This window comes from Rhineura floridana, chromosome 3 (genome assembly GCF_030035675.1).
Source record: "Rhineura floridana isolate rRhiFlo1 chromosome 3, rRhiFlo1.hap2, whole genome shotgun sequence".
Lineage (NCBI taxonomy): Eukaryota > Metazoa > Chordata > Lepidosauria > Squamata > Rhineuridae > Rhineura > Rhineura floridana.
This window is the reverse complement of record NC_084482.1, coordinates 19,079,082-19,095,060: the sequence shown is the minus strand read 5'-3', so window position 1 is coordinate 19,095,060 and position 15,979 is coordinate 19,079,082. Positions and strand designations below refer to the sequence as shown.

General features: G+C 43.7%; 1 protein-coding gene across 12 annotated transcripts in view; it reads right to left on the bottom strand.

The window, feature by feature from the left end:
- Nucleotides 1-15,979, bottom strand: part of RARG (retinoic acid receptor gamma) — a 165,526-nt gene that overhangs the window by 35,130 nt on the left and 114,417 nt on the right. The window contains exon 1 of one of the 12 annotated variants that reach the window (XM_061614777.1): nt 14,802-15,264. The exons of the other annotated variants lie outside the window; for them this stretch is intronic. Within the exon in view, the coding sequence (XP_061470761.1) occupies nt 14,802-14,952 (151 nt within the window). The 5' untranslated portion in view covers nt 14,953-15,264. Of the gene's footprint in view, nt 1-14,801; nt 15,265-15,979 lie in introns of those variants that run through there. 12 annotated transcript variants of the gene reach the window in all.

The following is a 15,979-nucleotide window of genomic DNA, read 5'->3' as shown; positions in this document are numbered from 1 at the left end:
TAGAACAGTCCAGCTATCCAGTAATTACTGGTGTATACTGTAAAAGGCAGTGTATTGAAAACATAACCATATACCAAACATTAAAATCTATGTAAGTATATACAAAGTTCCAAGTTCCAAGATCTATAGGTCAAAATTTGTTATTGTGAACATGAGAAAAAGAACTGTTAATTTACAGCCAAACCATCTCTGTTACACACCTGATTTAACAATGTTGATCAAGTTTCTAGCTCCATTTTTTGGAGCAACCTGAATCCTGAAAAAATTCTTATCAGCAAAGTAACCAATAAAGCATACCCCTATAAAAGAATACATGATAAAATCAACAATAGCAAGAATTATACTTTACATAACAGTCATCTATTCTACACCTTCATTCAGTTCATCAGGTATTATGCTAATATTGACTCCCTGTAGCACCAGGACTGTGTACAACTTTCACATCATGCAGGAGGATGCTCTTAGTACATGGAGCTTCCCACATTGGTAGCAGTGGCCTGATGGAAATACAGTGCTGGAGTGCAAACGAATCATGCAATCCAAGCTACTCATATGTTACTCACTTGACTCTGGGGGGAAGGGGGAGAGCAACTGCACCACAAAGCTATTGTGTAAATAAGGCCTAACTGGTTTAGCATGGCAGGAGCCTCTCAAAAAACTGAATCTCTACTCAGTGTACTTGGCTTGAGGAAGGGCTGTAGAACAGTAGCAGAGCAACTGCTTTGCATGCAGAAGGTCCCAAGGTCAATCTTCAGCGTCTCCAGATAAGGCTAGGCTAGAAAAGACTCCTGCCTGAAACCCTGGAGAACTACCATCAGTCAATGTAGATAATACTGAGCTGAATGGACCAATGGCTTGAGCCAGCATAAGGCAGCATCCTCTGTTCAATTGTTTAGTATGAATAGCTAATGCTACAGCAAATATAAAGGTCTGATATCATACTCATGGACAGCTGTCTGGATGTTTTGTTTGTGCATGTGCTTTACATTATTATTATGAATTATTATGGGATTCTTATATTTAGTTCTGATCTTAGTAACTTGGTTTATTATCTGCCCTTAGTCCACTTCCATATACATTATATACCTACAGACTCCATGACACATTTGTGGGCTTAACGTTAGAGAGCAGAATCTGACCCATGTGGTTGGCTGTGTTTTTTGGAACTGAGGCCAGGTCCTGACAAGATGAAAAATAAAAGTGGATGTGGATGTCCCTTAAACGGAATGTCATAGAAGCACAGAATCTTAGAATTGGAAGGGACTCTGGAGGTTATCTAGTCCACACCCTAGCTCAGTGCAGGAATCTTGCAACTACAGCCACCTTGACCACATGGCTGGAATCATGCTCCACAAATTGTTAAAACTGGCTTCCAACAAGGTATTCAGAGCATCCATTAGAAGTAAGCTATAATTAAAAACTTCTAGGAAATGCTGATTAAATTGTAAGCTTTAAACGTCTGCTAAGAGCTTCAAGAACAGAAGGGGTTTGGAAGACCCTTCCAGAGACCAAAAGGGATGTTGTTTCCACTTTCACTATAATCTCTGGACTCAATCTCTAATCCTCTTAACTACTACCCACTAATATCCCCTAAGGACAAGATCCTAAGAGCACTTACCCAGAATACATTCCACTGAAATATAAACGGAACTTGCTTCCAGTACCAGAAATGATCCTGGTATCCCTGCTCTTAGATGGAGGCACCAATGTAGTCCCCAGATTCTGCTTTAAGTGGATAGCCAGTTAAACCTGTCAGAAGAAGCAACCGCCGAAGGAATTCAGGACCCTGAGTGCCTTACAGATGGGGACCGGTTGATGGAAATTAAGAGTGAAAAGGGATACTTCTTTGCAAATGGATTTCAGCTGGAATTCTCTCAATGTGTCACATTTAATAATTAATTAAAGTTCACCCAGACTGGCATTTTATGAAACAAGAAAAATGAAATCCAGAGAAGTCACTCGCCCATGATCACAAGAAGTAATAGTGGCTGAGTTTGGATGAGGATGGTGTGTGTGTCTTGCTCATTTCAATCCACCATTGCTCTTTGTTTTAACAACTTTGTCCTACAGCTGTTGGGCAACAGAGTGTAAAGTGATGCACACTGGAACAAAATATCCCGTTTTTAAATATATGCTGACTGAAGTCTTGAGCTGTCAGCACAGGGCCAGGGGATTGCTGGGGACTGCAGTGGATAGCTCAATGAAAATATTGACCCGATGTGCAGCTGCTATGAAAAAGGTGAACTCCATGTTACGTATCATTAGGAAAGAGATAAAAAATAAAGATGCCTTTATACAAATCTATTGTGCGGCTACACTTGGAATACTGAGTGTAGACAGTTCAAAAAGGATACTGTAATGCTAGAAAAGATGCAGAAAAACCCAACAAAATGGTCAAGAGCCTGGATCAACCCTCCTATGAAGAAAAGTTAAATTTGTGGCTTTTTAGTGTAGTAAAAAGTTGGAGGGAGACATGATAGATATGTATGATAAAATTATACATGGTGCGTAGAAAGTGGACGGACATCTCTCTCTCTCTCTCTCTCTCTCTCATAATACTAAAAACCAAGAGAATGTTGGGAGATTCAGGACAGACAAAAGGAAGTACTTCTTCACACAGAGCATATTTACAATGTGGAATTTGCTACCACAAGATTATCAAAGGGGGATTAGACAGATTCATGGAAGCCAACGCTACCAAATGGCTACAAATCAAGATTAGGGTTACCAGGTCTCCGGTTTTTGGCCAGAGTCTCTGGTTTTTGGGGGTCCCCTCTGGTTCCCCTTAATCTCCAGACTCTCAGCTTCAATTAAAAAAAAAGTTTCTAGGTGGTGTGGTTCCAGAGATATACACCAAAACGTCAACCGCCCCCCCTGCCCCCCACGCAACTGTTAAATCTGTTTTACAGATCTTTACAACAGCTTCTGGCTCTAACTACAACTCCCATCAGCCCAATCCAGTGGCCATGCTGGCTGGGGCTGATGGGAGTTGTAGTTTAAAAAAGAAACTTTTCTTTGCTCTGGCTCTAACCCCGCCCTTTCAGGATTGTAGCCAATAAATGAAGCCAGTGTTGTGACTTGTTGATCCAGGCATGCCTAGGCTTAATTTCAACATCAGAAAATGGGGGCTTTGAGATTTTGCAGTTTGTGTAAGTAATAAAGTTTTTTTTTTCTCTTGTGTTCAAGATTCAGACCCTGGGCTATGAAATATGAAAGTATTTAATCCAATACTTGCTTTCCATGTATCTGGAGTAAACCCCATTGAACTCCATTAGGACTTACTTTTGAGTAGACATGGTTAGGATTGTGCTGTAAATTAATGGGACTTTTGAGTAAACATAGCACAGACTTGTGTTTGTGTTGTAAATCTTTCTCTCCCCCTTCAATCCTATTTTTAAAGCAATTAGGCAGGGTTTACCTAGGTATCACAGTTTTTATTATGTAGGAAACTAATACTGATTTTTTTAAAAAAATGTTCCTCAATAACCAATTGGTTTGACGATAAACTATTATATGGGGTGCATTTTTACACCTGTGTGTGTGTGTGTATGTGTGTGTGTATGGAGCCTTTCCAACAACCCTGTGAGGTAGGGTTGGTGATTGGAAACCAAGGCAGCTCACAATAAGAAATAAATCCCTTTAAAAACCAATAACCATAAAACAAGCATAAACAGTTGCAAAATAGCTTAAAGTGGCATGATTCCAAATTTTGGATTGGGTGAATGAAGTTTATTTATTTTTATTTATTTATTATTTGATTTACATCCCGCCCTTCCTCCCAGTAGGAGCCCAGGGCGGCAAACAAAAGCACTAAAAACATTTTAAACATCATAAAAACAGACTTTAAAATATATTAAAACAAAACATCTTTAAAAACATTTTTAAAAGCTTTAAAAACATTTTTTTAAAGAAAAGGTTTAAAAACCTATTAAAAAAGCAATTCTAACACAGACACAGACACAGACTGGGATAAGGTCTCAACTTAAAAGGCTTGTTAAAAGAACAAGTTCCTTATCACTTGAGGGTACAGTTTTCCCTGGTTAAGTAAGCCCCATTGAATACATTGGGACTTGCTTCTGAGTAAACAAACATAGGATTGCACTATAAATATCTTTACAGGTTGTGTAAATAATGAACATATTTGATAGTCATGCTTAGATAAATATTTTGTCATACTGTGTCCCAATAAGTATCCGATTTCACACTATGGTTGTACAATACTTCCTCTACATTTTAAGTATGCCTTGGGGTGGTCATGGTTCTCCATTGTTTTCATCCTGAGGGGCAGATAGGCTGAGAGATGGTGAGTAGCCCATGGTCACCCACTACAGTTTATAGCTCATTTCCATTTTGAAAAATTAATTAAAACAATTTACATGCAGGCAAAATTTATTAAGTGGATTCACACAATACGTTTAAAGCACATCCAACTTGCATTTAAAGCACACAACTTCCTCTAAAGAAACCTGGGAAATGTCATTTCCCCCTCAGTTATAGTTCTCACCACTCTTAACAAACTGCAGTTCCCATGATTCTGTGGTGGGATTCATGTGCTTCAAATGGGTGGATCTGCCCTAGCTATGACGTGCATTCAAGAGTGAGTTGAAAAGAACAATTTTAAAAGATACTTCATACTCTTACTCATTTCTCAGACCTCTTTCTGAAGTGAAGGGTCAAATCTGTAAAGATGTTTGGAGCAGTCACATTAAAAGATAAGGGCAGGGCATTCCAGGCAGGGGGTTGACAACCCTGCTTGGAGAAGGATGTCTTTGCAGAGGATCCCTAGTCAAGGTTTACCAACAGCACAATCCAAACTATGTCTACTCAGAAGTCAGTCCTGTTGAGTTCTTAGTAAGTGTGTTTAGAATTGTAACCTTCAGGAGCATCCATCTTTACTCCCCAATGCTCCCATCTAACATCTTCACAACACTAGGTTCCTTTGTCCCTACAGCGGCCTTCTGGTGACTGGCCTGGCCTGAAGGCACTTAAACCCTTCTTGCTGAAAGCAAGTAGGCTAGATTAAATGTTCCCTACCCAGGCTCCATCTCTTAGCTAAGATTTCTATTTTAATTTCCAATCAGATTTTTTTTAATTGTATGCTCCAAGCAACTGTGATTGATGCTTAATGACCTCACTTGGCCCCACCCCATGACATCACCCAGGCGCCCCATGACATCACTCGGGCCCGCCTCCATGACATCACTAGGGCCCACCCCTCAAATCTCAGGTTTTGGGATGCTTCTGACCTGGCAACCCTAGTCAAGATAGCTACAGACTATGCCCAAGATCAGGATCAGAAGCAGAATGCCACTGAATAGAAGTTCTTGAGGAACACAAGCAGGACAGCACTACTGCGCTCATCATATCGTGCTTGTGGGCTTCCCAGAGGCATCTGGTTGACCACTGAAGAAACAGACTGTAGAGCCTTTGGTCTGTTCCAGAAAGGCTCTTCTTATGTGCTTAATGGACTCAACAATCAGAGAGGGAGAAGCTGCTATTATTATTATTATTATTATTATTAATAATAATAATAATAATAATAATAATGATAATAATGATAATAATAATAAAAACTATCTTAGCAGTTATCTCGCATCAGCAATAACAGAGGTGAGGACTGCATAACTGATTCAGCATTCTGACCCTGTAAAGTAACTGAGCTAAGAGTAATGCAGATCTCCCACAGCAATTGGCTACTTTATGGAGTCTTGTCCCACACTTGGAGAACCCCCCAGCAAGATCCTGGTTCTATTCCTATAGTGGAACCCGTAATTCTAGATCATGTCCCCTTTCAGGTTAATCTTCTCTGCCAGTGACTTACTGCTTTTCCTCCACTGTACAGCCAACCCTACTTAATTTTTGTAGCAGCACTCAGACCCACAAGCCACTGGATCTTCCCAAAAGTCCCGTTCAGCACATCCATGTCTTTCTAAGATCCTTCATCCATGACACTGCCAGTTAAACTCAGGTTGGCCCTGGTGGCCTTATAGGTCCCTTCCAACTCTACTATTCTCTGATTCTATGTCATCAGCCCTAGCTGTGGGGGGGGGAAGAGAGAGAGAGGGAAGAGATCCTGTTTATCTAAGCATCAGAAACCACTAGCAAGCTAATATAAGGCTCCTTCAAGCCTCTCGTCAGGCCAAGCTGTTATCAGGCCTGTCATTTCCTGCAGAGTATCACATTTTAGCTCTAACTTAATCCTCTCTAAATAGCTTTTGTACACACCCAAATAACTGCCTGGAGCCACACAGGGGAAGAGAGGGAAGAAGAAGACTCTCTGTCTCTGTGTGTGTTTACAAACCATCCAACATCCACATTGGTGCTCAGGTACCAACAGATACCTAAATGGTGAATGAGGGGAGATGTGTATAGAGATATAGAACCTGACAAGCCAGATTCAAAGGGGACAGGGAGATGTTGGACAGAAGCAGCAATTCGAAGAAAGCATTGTGACTGCCCCCATCAGGCTGCCCTCATGCACAACATAAACAAAATCACATTCCTGCACTTCATAGTGTAACATTGTAGCATAACCATCATGTCCTACATCCAGGCATCCATCCACAGACACTCACATGGATTAGAATCCATGCTTCACTTACAAGCATGCCTGGAGTTTTGCAAATCTGTGATTTTAGTGTAGTTTCACAGTGTTTGCTATACATGTGTTTAGGTTTATTTTTTAACTTCACAGTTCTCCCCAGTCCAATGCAGACTGTTTCCTCCTAGCTCAACAAGGTCTCCCCTCCCCAGAATATTACAGCAGGCAGGGATACAGCACAGTGTGATAACCAATTAGAAATGGCCTTTGGGTGCCCTCAAAACCCAGGCATTGGTCAGGAGTGATAACAGGAAATGCTCAATGATGAACACAAGAGTCCTGCTGAATCAGGCCAAAGGCCCATCTAGTCCAGCATTCTGTTCTCACAGTGGCCACCCAGAGGCCTATGGGAAGCCTGCAAGTGGGATCTGAGCACAACAGCCCTCTGTCACAGTTGTTCCTCAGCTACTAATATTCAGTGGCTTTCTGCCTCTGATACTGGAAATAATATATAGCCTTTGGGACTACTAGGGTAGCCTTTAATAGCCTTATCCTCCATGAAAAGGAGGTGAATGCATCTGTTATCATCCCCATGGGGTTACAAGGAGGAAGAGACCTCAGAAGTTGTATCACTCACTAGGGCAAGATTCCCATCTCAGTTCCCAGCTTTTTTGCACCATGAAATCACTACAGAATCTCCACCACTAAACTCATCCATACCTGTTCAAGTTGTGCTGTACATAACCAGGATGGAGAATAGTCTATGCTTCCTCCCCTTGCCTCACTTTCTAGCACAAGAGGCTCCAATTATGTACTCAGAATACATGATGCAAAAATGCATGACTCTGCATAAAAAAGCTTGATTTGCATCTCTCTGCCTCAGCTCCCCATGTATATAAAATGGAAATAAAAACTGTACAGTAATTGCAAGTAGATTAGACAGCTTATTTTAAAAAAGGATTACTCAAATTCTGTCAACAGTTATTAGCCATGATGGCTAAATAGAACTTCCATGTTCAGAGGCAGTATACCTCTGAATACCAGATGCAGGGGATGGGCAAGCAGGAAAAGGACATCACCTCTGTACCCTGCTGGGAACACAAGAAGGATACGGGCTGTCAGATGAACCCTTGAAGGTCTAGTCTTGCAAGGCAATTCTTATACTCCTCATGCTATTGCTAACAGACGGGCAAATCAGTTTAAGTCAGCAAGTCGTGTTACAAATTAAAAATGGCACCTGCAATTTTTTTCTTCACAAATGTAGATTGTATGAGAAAATGTAAATGCTTAATAAATGTTGATACTTTCTGCCTGAGGCTGAAAGAGGCAAAGAACGTGATGAGAAAGGGGAACTACATAGTGAGGAATAGGGAGCTGAGCAAAGCTTTCAAAAGTTCAGGGTCTGTGAAATAAATTGCCCCTTGTTTTAGTTTACTTTTCCCTCTGATGAAGAGGCATTTGCCTTGAAATACACTGGAACTCCTCTGAGCTTTGTGAAACATTCACTTTTCTGTTGGATTCCCTTCAGTGCTTTGCATCTGCTTCTTCAGGGTTCTGCACATCTTTAAACCCTTTAAGCGAATTATGAAAGCCAGAATTTAAAAACAAAAAGTGTTTTGTTTTTGTTTGTTTTTAGAGAAAAAGGAAAGATGGAAAAAGGGAAGCTGAATCCTCAGAAAGACAGAACCAACACTATCCAACATGGACAGAGCACATGATTAGCCCAGGGGCTCTGTGGATGTTACAAGAGGGCCTAGCATGCTAGCCTCTAGGGATCTCCATTCTTTTTGATGGATCAAGGCAGAAACCCAGTACATTTTTGCATCCATGCTGGGTGACTTTTAAAGCCAAGATGTAAGTAATGGGTGGGGAACCTGCGGGGAACTAGAAGCTGTTCAACTTTTAAGTCCCATCATCACTGACTGTTGGCGATGCTGGCTGGGACTGATGAGAGCTGGAGTTCTACCACATCTGGAGTGTCACAGGTTTCTCACACCCATCTGTTTTAGGTGTTCCAAGCGGTGCTAGAAGAATCTTTCTTATTAACAAACCCCCAAAGGCCTGAGCTGGCTAAAGTGTCCAGAATTCCTGCCTATAAACCTCTGAAATTTTACTTAATCTTTTTTTAAATCGTGCGTTATAGATTATCATATGGTATATTGTTATGATAGTGCAGGCTACAACATTATTACACATGAATTTAAAAACAACAACACCAATTTATTCTTCTGGAAATTACTATCACATGCATAGATAATGCATTAAGAATATAGCCAGTGCTGTTACTTTGATGCCAAGGCCTAACAATGAAACTTACAGTGCGAGAGACAGCAGTATGGGCACAGCAAAGCATGTGTGCCCACAACTGCTAGAACTGCCCCAACCTGGTGTTCTCCGCATGTTTTGGATGACAGCTCTCATCAGGCCCTCCAGCTACAAAAGCAGCAACTGCTGAAGGGGCCAGAGACCATCTACCTGTGTGAGTTTCTGCAAGACCTGCTCCCTGCATTTCTGGCTGATTTCCACCTGGCCCGGAAGGGCGGGGCCCTGTCTCTCTCCAGCTACAAAAGCAGCAACTGCTGAAGGGGCCAGAGACCGTGTGTGTGTGTATGTGTGCGTGAACCTGCTGCTCGGGATGTCTATAGACTACTGGGGTTTTGTTTAGTATTATATGTTATATTTTACTCTATGTTATATTTTAGTCTATGTACGCCGCCTAGAGTGGCCGTTAATTCAGCCAGATAGGCGGCCTAGAAATAAAAATTTATTATTATTATTATTATTATTATGGCACCAAGTTGAGGAAGCCTGTGCTACAATCTGAGTTAAGAAACAACAGCAAAGTCTCATCCAAATCTCATCTCCTGCAGGGCACTAGCCCATAGGGTAGGGCAGCTTTCACACAGGCATACCTATCCTGGGTGGGATTCAGAAAAGAAGAGATGTGCGTGCGTGTGTACACACACACACTTTAATGGACTGCCTGGGAGGATGTCCTTCCCAAGAGTGGCTTTCAGTGCATGTAGATGAAGACCTTTTTCTATCCAAACCAAGCCAAAGTAAGCATGGCCTGTGCCAAAGCAGGGGCATCCATACGGATTGGTTTAAAAACCATGTGCCAAGTTTGCCATCCTGAGTGTTGCTCTGAGCAGTTCTGTGTCCTTATCTGTTAATGTATCTCTCGCAAATCGATCTACTGGCAGCCTCTAAGCAGCCAGTGAGGAAGCAAGCAAAAGAACGGGATAGAATCCTGAGCAGCCTCTTACAGATGCCATCAGCAGCTGCTGAGCAGCCCCCCAAACCTGGGAGACATCCCCAGCAACCACCACTCTCTTTTGTTTCATCAGCTAGGAAGACCACAAGCCCCCTGACCAGCCCCAGCATAAAGCCAGTGGACTATCTGCACTCGCCAACTGAAAGTCCCTGTTCCTGCCTTCCTCCAACACTGCTTAATCCGGGTTGAGGAGTAGGGGCTGTTGGAGGGCTTTAAAAGCCTAAATTACTGAAATTGAGGAAATTCCTGCCCTCGCCTTGCCGGAGCTTCAAACAAGCCATTTATAACCAGCCATAAAATGTTTGCAGCTGGGACACTATACAAGCCATTTGTCTCAGCAACAACATTCCTGATGGCAGAGAGCATGTCCCACACATGGAAATGCACACACATACCTCTCTCACACACACATACTATCATATATACACATCCCACAGCACTCACATATCCTACCCACATACTTACCCCACCCACATATAGCGAACATACTCCCTACACTTATACAATGGTATACACACACACAAATGCAACACCAATGCATGTCCAAGTTCTCTTTTGCCCACTACATATACCTATCACATGCTTATGTAAACAAACATTGTGCTCATCATCACCCATGTACAACTTTATTTAGAACGCTCAGACATGCTGTAAATGTACACATCCTGCTACGCTTTAACATACACACTGCAAACTTAACCTAACACCTGCATAAGCTTAGGAACAGTTTTTGCATCCAGGTTTTTGCATTCTTGGTGATGGTGGTGGTGGTTTTTAAATGAAAGCTGAGACTCTCAAGCTGTTGAATTCACCCACTAGAAATGTCTGTGCTCGTGCAGTCAAAATACAGAATCGTGGAAAATATTCAAAGCCATGTCTATACTTTTCTAGCAATGTGTATGGTCTCAGAAACAAAAATTGTTGTTCACAAGATCACTTGTCTAAAACACTAGCCAGTGGGGTCCTGATTGCATCCAAGCCTCCCATACAAGATCAGATTGGTGGATGAACGTCTTAGCATTTAGCTCTCATTATAAAAATTGGGGCCTGGCTCCAGTTAGATGTGTCAAGACCAGGTTCCAATCTCTCCTCAACCACAAAGCTCCATGAATGATATTGGGCCTGCCATGCTGTCTCAAGACGACACTACAACTCAGGGTTGTTGGGAAATGAGATTAACTATGTCACTGTAGCAAAGTTCTATAGATATGAAAAATAGCACAATTTCCTGCCATTGCAGAAATCTTCTTCACTGTTGCTAGACTATAGAATTTCATTCAGTGATATTATGTTACTTTTATGCCATCTACGGATTCAGATTTCATATGGAATTAAGCTGGGTAAGACTGGATGGCCTGTCACGTGTAGCACTGGGACTGAGTCCATGGCAGATTATGCAGTCAAGAGAGGTCACTCCATGGATACAGAAACTCATATACCCTCATTTTCAGAAGTGTAGTGCAATCAAGGCCTAGTTTTCAAAGCGACCATCGTGGGCTTCCCATGTTTCACTGCAGGTGCTGAGACATAAAACAGCCTTGCAAGAAAGTCAAACTAAGTTACCAGCCCACTATTTTATTTTTACTTATTTGTCTGACACACATACCTTAGTTTGTTATTTGTGGCAGATCATCAACCTAGAATAGGGATGGGGAATCTGCGGCCCTCCAGATGTTGCAGGACTACTGTTTCTATCAGCCCTGACCACTGGCCATGCTGGGTGGAGTTGAAAGGAATTCAAGCCCAGCAACAACAGGAGAGCCACAGATACTGTAAGGAACCTGCTGCCCTCCAGATGTTATTCGACTTTCCATCCCATCAGCCCCAACCAGCATGGCCAATGGTTAAGGCATAACATGCCTACATGTTCCCTACTCTTGTTATAAATGCAGAGCCCACCTGTGACTGCTGGCACTCACCGAAGCACAATGGGGAATGGTACCCATTGTGGCTGGTGGGGCGGAAGACATGGAGCCCAACAACAAGTGGAGCCACAGTCAATGACAGGCAGAGCCAACTAATCATCTATCCACATTATACATTCATATCACTTTTATACCACTTTGTTATAGTTTCCTCCAAAAAATGCTGGAAACTGTAGTTTGTTAAGGTTACTGAGAATTGTTAGGGCCTACTCACCGAACTACTATTCCCTGGGAAAAGAGATTGTTAAACTAGTTTATGTCTGTGGTGTGGATGTGCCCTAATTTTAGGTTTGTCCCCACCCCCCTCTCTGCTCAGTTCTACAACAGCAACACTGAGACCAAGGAAGCAGAGGCTGACAGCCAGTGCCACCCCCTGGACTAAATTTAAGTAGGAAGGCAAGCAGATGGTCTTGGAGGAATCACGAGTGAGGTTGTTTGGGTAGTGCCCCATTTGCCCTAACAGACCAACCTTTTCTCCTGAAGCAGCGACCATATTCTCCTGATAGTCCTCTGCATACCCACTCTTTTTGTGCCGGGCAGGACAGGATCACTGATGCCAAGGTAGATAAGACGTAAAACAGATGTGTTCACACGAACCAAGTAAAATGAAAGGCTTGGTGTGGAGGGAACACCTCATCCCTCTCTCAGCTGCACCAGAATACAGCAGCAAATGTACTCTCTCTCTCTGTACTACTTAAGAAGAGACAGCAGAGCGCTACCCAAAAAGTTCCAGCTGACATGCAATCATCATCAGCAAAGCCTTTCTTTTTGGTTCCAGGTAAAGACCTACCTGTTTGCCTGCGCTTTTGCTAGGTATTAAAATGAGTGTTAGAGTGCTTAACAAGGACTTGTTAAGGGTCTCTCTGGGTTTGTCATGTAATATTTTATTTGCTATTTTAATTGTACTGAATTGTATTTTAATCTGTATTTAATCTGAGATCAGGTGATGAGGGCCAGGTTAAAAGTACTCTTAATTAACAAACCAACAAAGCAAATTAAGTGCCTCTTCACCTTACCTGCATTAGCACCACCAGTATTTCCATCCCTTTACCGGCCCTGACCCTTCCTGTCATCTTCACTTGTCCTCCTAAAAGAACTTATTAGCCCTCCACAAAGAGAGAGGGAGAGATCTGCCCAGTTCTAGAACCTGGAGTACCTGGCACATAATGGGTACTAAATACTTTCTTAAATACCAGCAGTCAATGCCACTACAAGCCACATGTTAAATGAGAAATGAAGCACTGTGCCCATAAACTGATATAAGCCAACACCCACACTAATCTGTGTCTGTGTGTGTTACCTTGAAGCCATACCCTTTCGCATGTAAACCCTAATTCCAGACGACAAGGGTTACAGCTGTGGGCACTCTGACTATGCCCGGAAGGACTCCCTTTATCACTTAACATGTTTCAGAGTAGAGCCTTCTCATTATAAACAGGTCCCAAGTTGAATCCTGACTCCAATTCAGCCTTGGAAGCCTCCTTTCTCTATAATCAAATCCCTCTGGCCACTGAATTGGCGACTGTTGACTTTTTATTAACAATAATTTATTATTTCCATCGTGTTCTACAGTCCACACACAAAGAGGGGGGTTCTTATTGTGCCTCTGCACTTTATGCAAGCGCTCGGGGTGGGTTGTGGGGAAGGAATCCGTCCACAGTTCAATTATAGACTCTAGACAGGAAGCGTTTTGATTTCCAGGCGCCGGCGAAAGAGTTAAAGTGCCACATTTCTTGAGAGCGCTTTGGCAGTCAGGCTGGGGTGGGGCCGGCGGCCGCCGCCGCTCCAAATGAAACCGCTTTGAAAGCTAGCTCGCATCGGACGCCGGGGGGGGGGGAGAGGAGCGGGGCTTAACACTGCATCCCCAGGTGCCCTCAAAGGTGATGGGGAAATGCCCCGACCACCACAACACCCTGGCGTATGCGTGTGTAAATCAAAGGCTTATTCTTCTGCAAGTTGTAAACACTGGCAGTGGGTGCCAAAACCGGGAAAGAAAGGGAGAGGGGAGGGAAGCGATTTGGCGGCTTTTCAAAGAGAAAAGGGAACGCAGGACCCGCTGGGGACACCCTTGGGTGTTTGACAGATCTCTCCCTCCCTCTGCCCCCCTCCCCCGCTCCCAGCCGCCGCTTCTACATCCAGATTTCAAGATTCCTCTAGTGTCTACATTCACTCTAGGGTGTATCAAAATAAAGACAAAGCATCGCCTCTCACCGCCTCTACCTAAATAAAGGCGTCTCAGTTCGCAATCTATTTGCACTTTGTGGAAGACTACAAACAAATTTCCAGACACCCCCCCTTTTTTTTTAAAGCTAGGAAGGAGACAAAAAGTTACAGTTAAACATCCTGCTGTCTGGCTTTGTGAAGAATGAAAGCCGCTTCCCCTTCATGCCAGGCAAAGTCTCCCGGCTCTCTTTCCGCCGTTTCTGATTTATTTTGTAACCCTCCATCCACCCACCCCACACTCAGGTCGCCAAAACACTTCAAAGCCCCCCCCCAAAAAATCTGGTGTTCATAATGTGCGTTTCCACATCAAGACAAAGAGCCACAAACGAGAGATATTTCCCAGCCCCCATGTAAGCGAGACACAGTAGGTCCCTCCTCAGATTACGGAAGGAGGGGTACAAGTGTCCCAGAGACGATTAAGCCACGCAACTCCCCCCGCCTCATTTCTTCCAGGGGAAGGGGGAGACCAATTAAGTTTCGCATCCCGCTCCCTTCTCCCCCTTTTCTGCAGCGCCAGAGTTCCAAAGCAGGAAACAAAAAAGTTGGAAAATTGGAACTCGAACCAACCAATCAGGTCCGAAAACACACCAAACAGCGCCCTCTAGGAGGATGCCCACCCCGATCCAGGCTCAACGCCCACGCGCGATTTGGGGGGGGGAGATCAACACCCACACCCCACCCACGTCAACACCCGTTGGAAGCCGAACCCAAATAGTTCTTCTAAATGCGTCTGTCCGCCCACATCTATTCCGTGGACGCTCCCACAGGAGAGCCAAAAACATATAAAAACCAACAACCCGAACATCATCACGAGCTTGGATGGGCGCCGGTCACCTACATTGCAAGCTGGCCGGCTGGGGCCACCCGAAGGGATCCAAGCCCACGAAACACGGGCTGATGCTCGACTTCCGCAGCATGCAAGCGCTCCGGTTGGTAACATCGTAGAGCTGTCGCGGCGTGACGGCGAACGCCTCCATGCAGTCGTACATCTCCCCCTTTGGAAACAATCCGTTTGGAGTGGAAACGGCCAAGCGATAAGACAAGTAATGATGGTGGTGGTGGTAGTGATAATAATAAGTGTGCTTATGATGATGATCCAGGAAGAGATTAAAATCTTCACCGCCTCCCAGAGTAGAGGCGCGGGGGGCTCGGCTACACCCACAGGCGCGCCCACAACCTTCTTAACTTCAGGCGCACGGTAAGCGCACGGTCAAACACACGATGTGAAAAAAAGTTGGGTCGCTTGAAAGTCCAGGCGCTGCGATCGCTTTTGCTGCCTGCGTAAAAGGCTGTATTTACCTTGGGGGCGAAAGCGGCTAAGAGCTTCCAAGCTTGAGGGTGTGGCTTGAAGCTGAAAATGGGCGGGCCATGTGGGAGGGATATACACAAAAATCTGACTAAACGCAGTAGCCACATACACGGACACAACAACACTCCGAGGAGGACCTAGGAAACGCGCACAAACGTTGATTCGGCGAGCAGGCAACAAGGAAATAACAGGCACGCAAGTACGCAGGGCCATTCTTTTTCTTCTTTTCCAAGTTGGACTCGCGGTAACAGCAAAACACAACTGCGAAACGTTCTAAAGGTTTCGCAAAAACAAGTTGATTATTCATATTTATTGGGAAGTCTGTTCTACTGAAAAAAGTGAGGCTTCTGCCTAAAACATGCGTAGGCTCTAGCTGCACAGCTCATAAAATCACAGCATACACACAACTACACATTTTTGATCCATGCTTGACCTTACTTCCATATTCACAATCTCTGAACTGCTGGTTGGAATCCTTACTTCACCTTTAAGCCTACACTGAAAAGGGGGGAGGGAGCAGGAGTGGACATTCATCCTTTTGCCACTCTTAATCACCAGACTCTGACAAGGTCCTCAAAAGGATATATCTAATGCAACTAAAATGAGCTGGATCCACATAGGATGTGTACTCACAAGGTCACCTAACATTAATTAGTTATTACACCTTAATGGTCCATCCGTACATCCCCCAGCAGATCAGTTCCTCC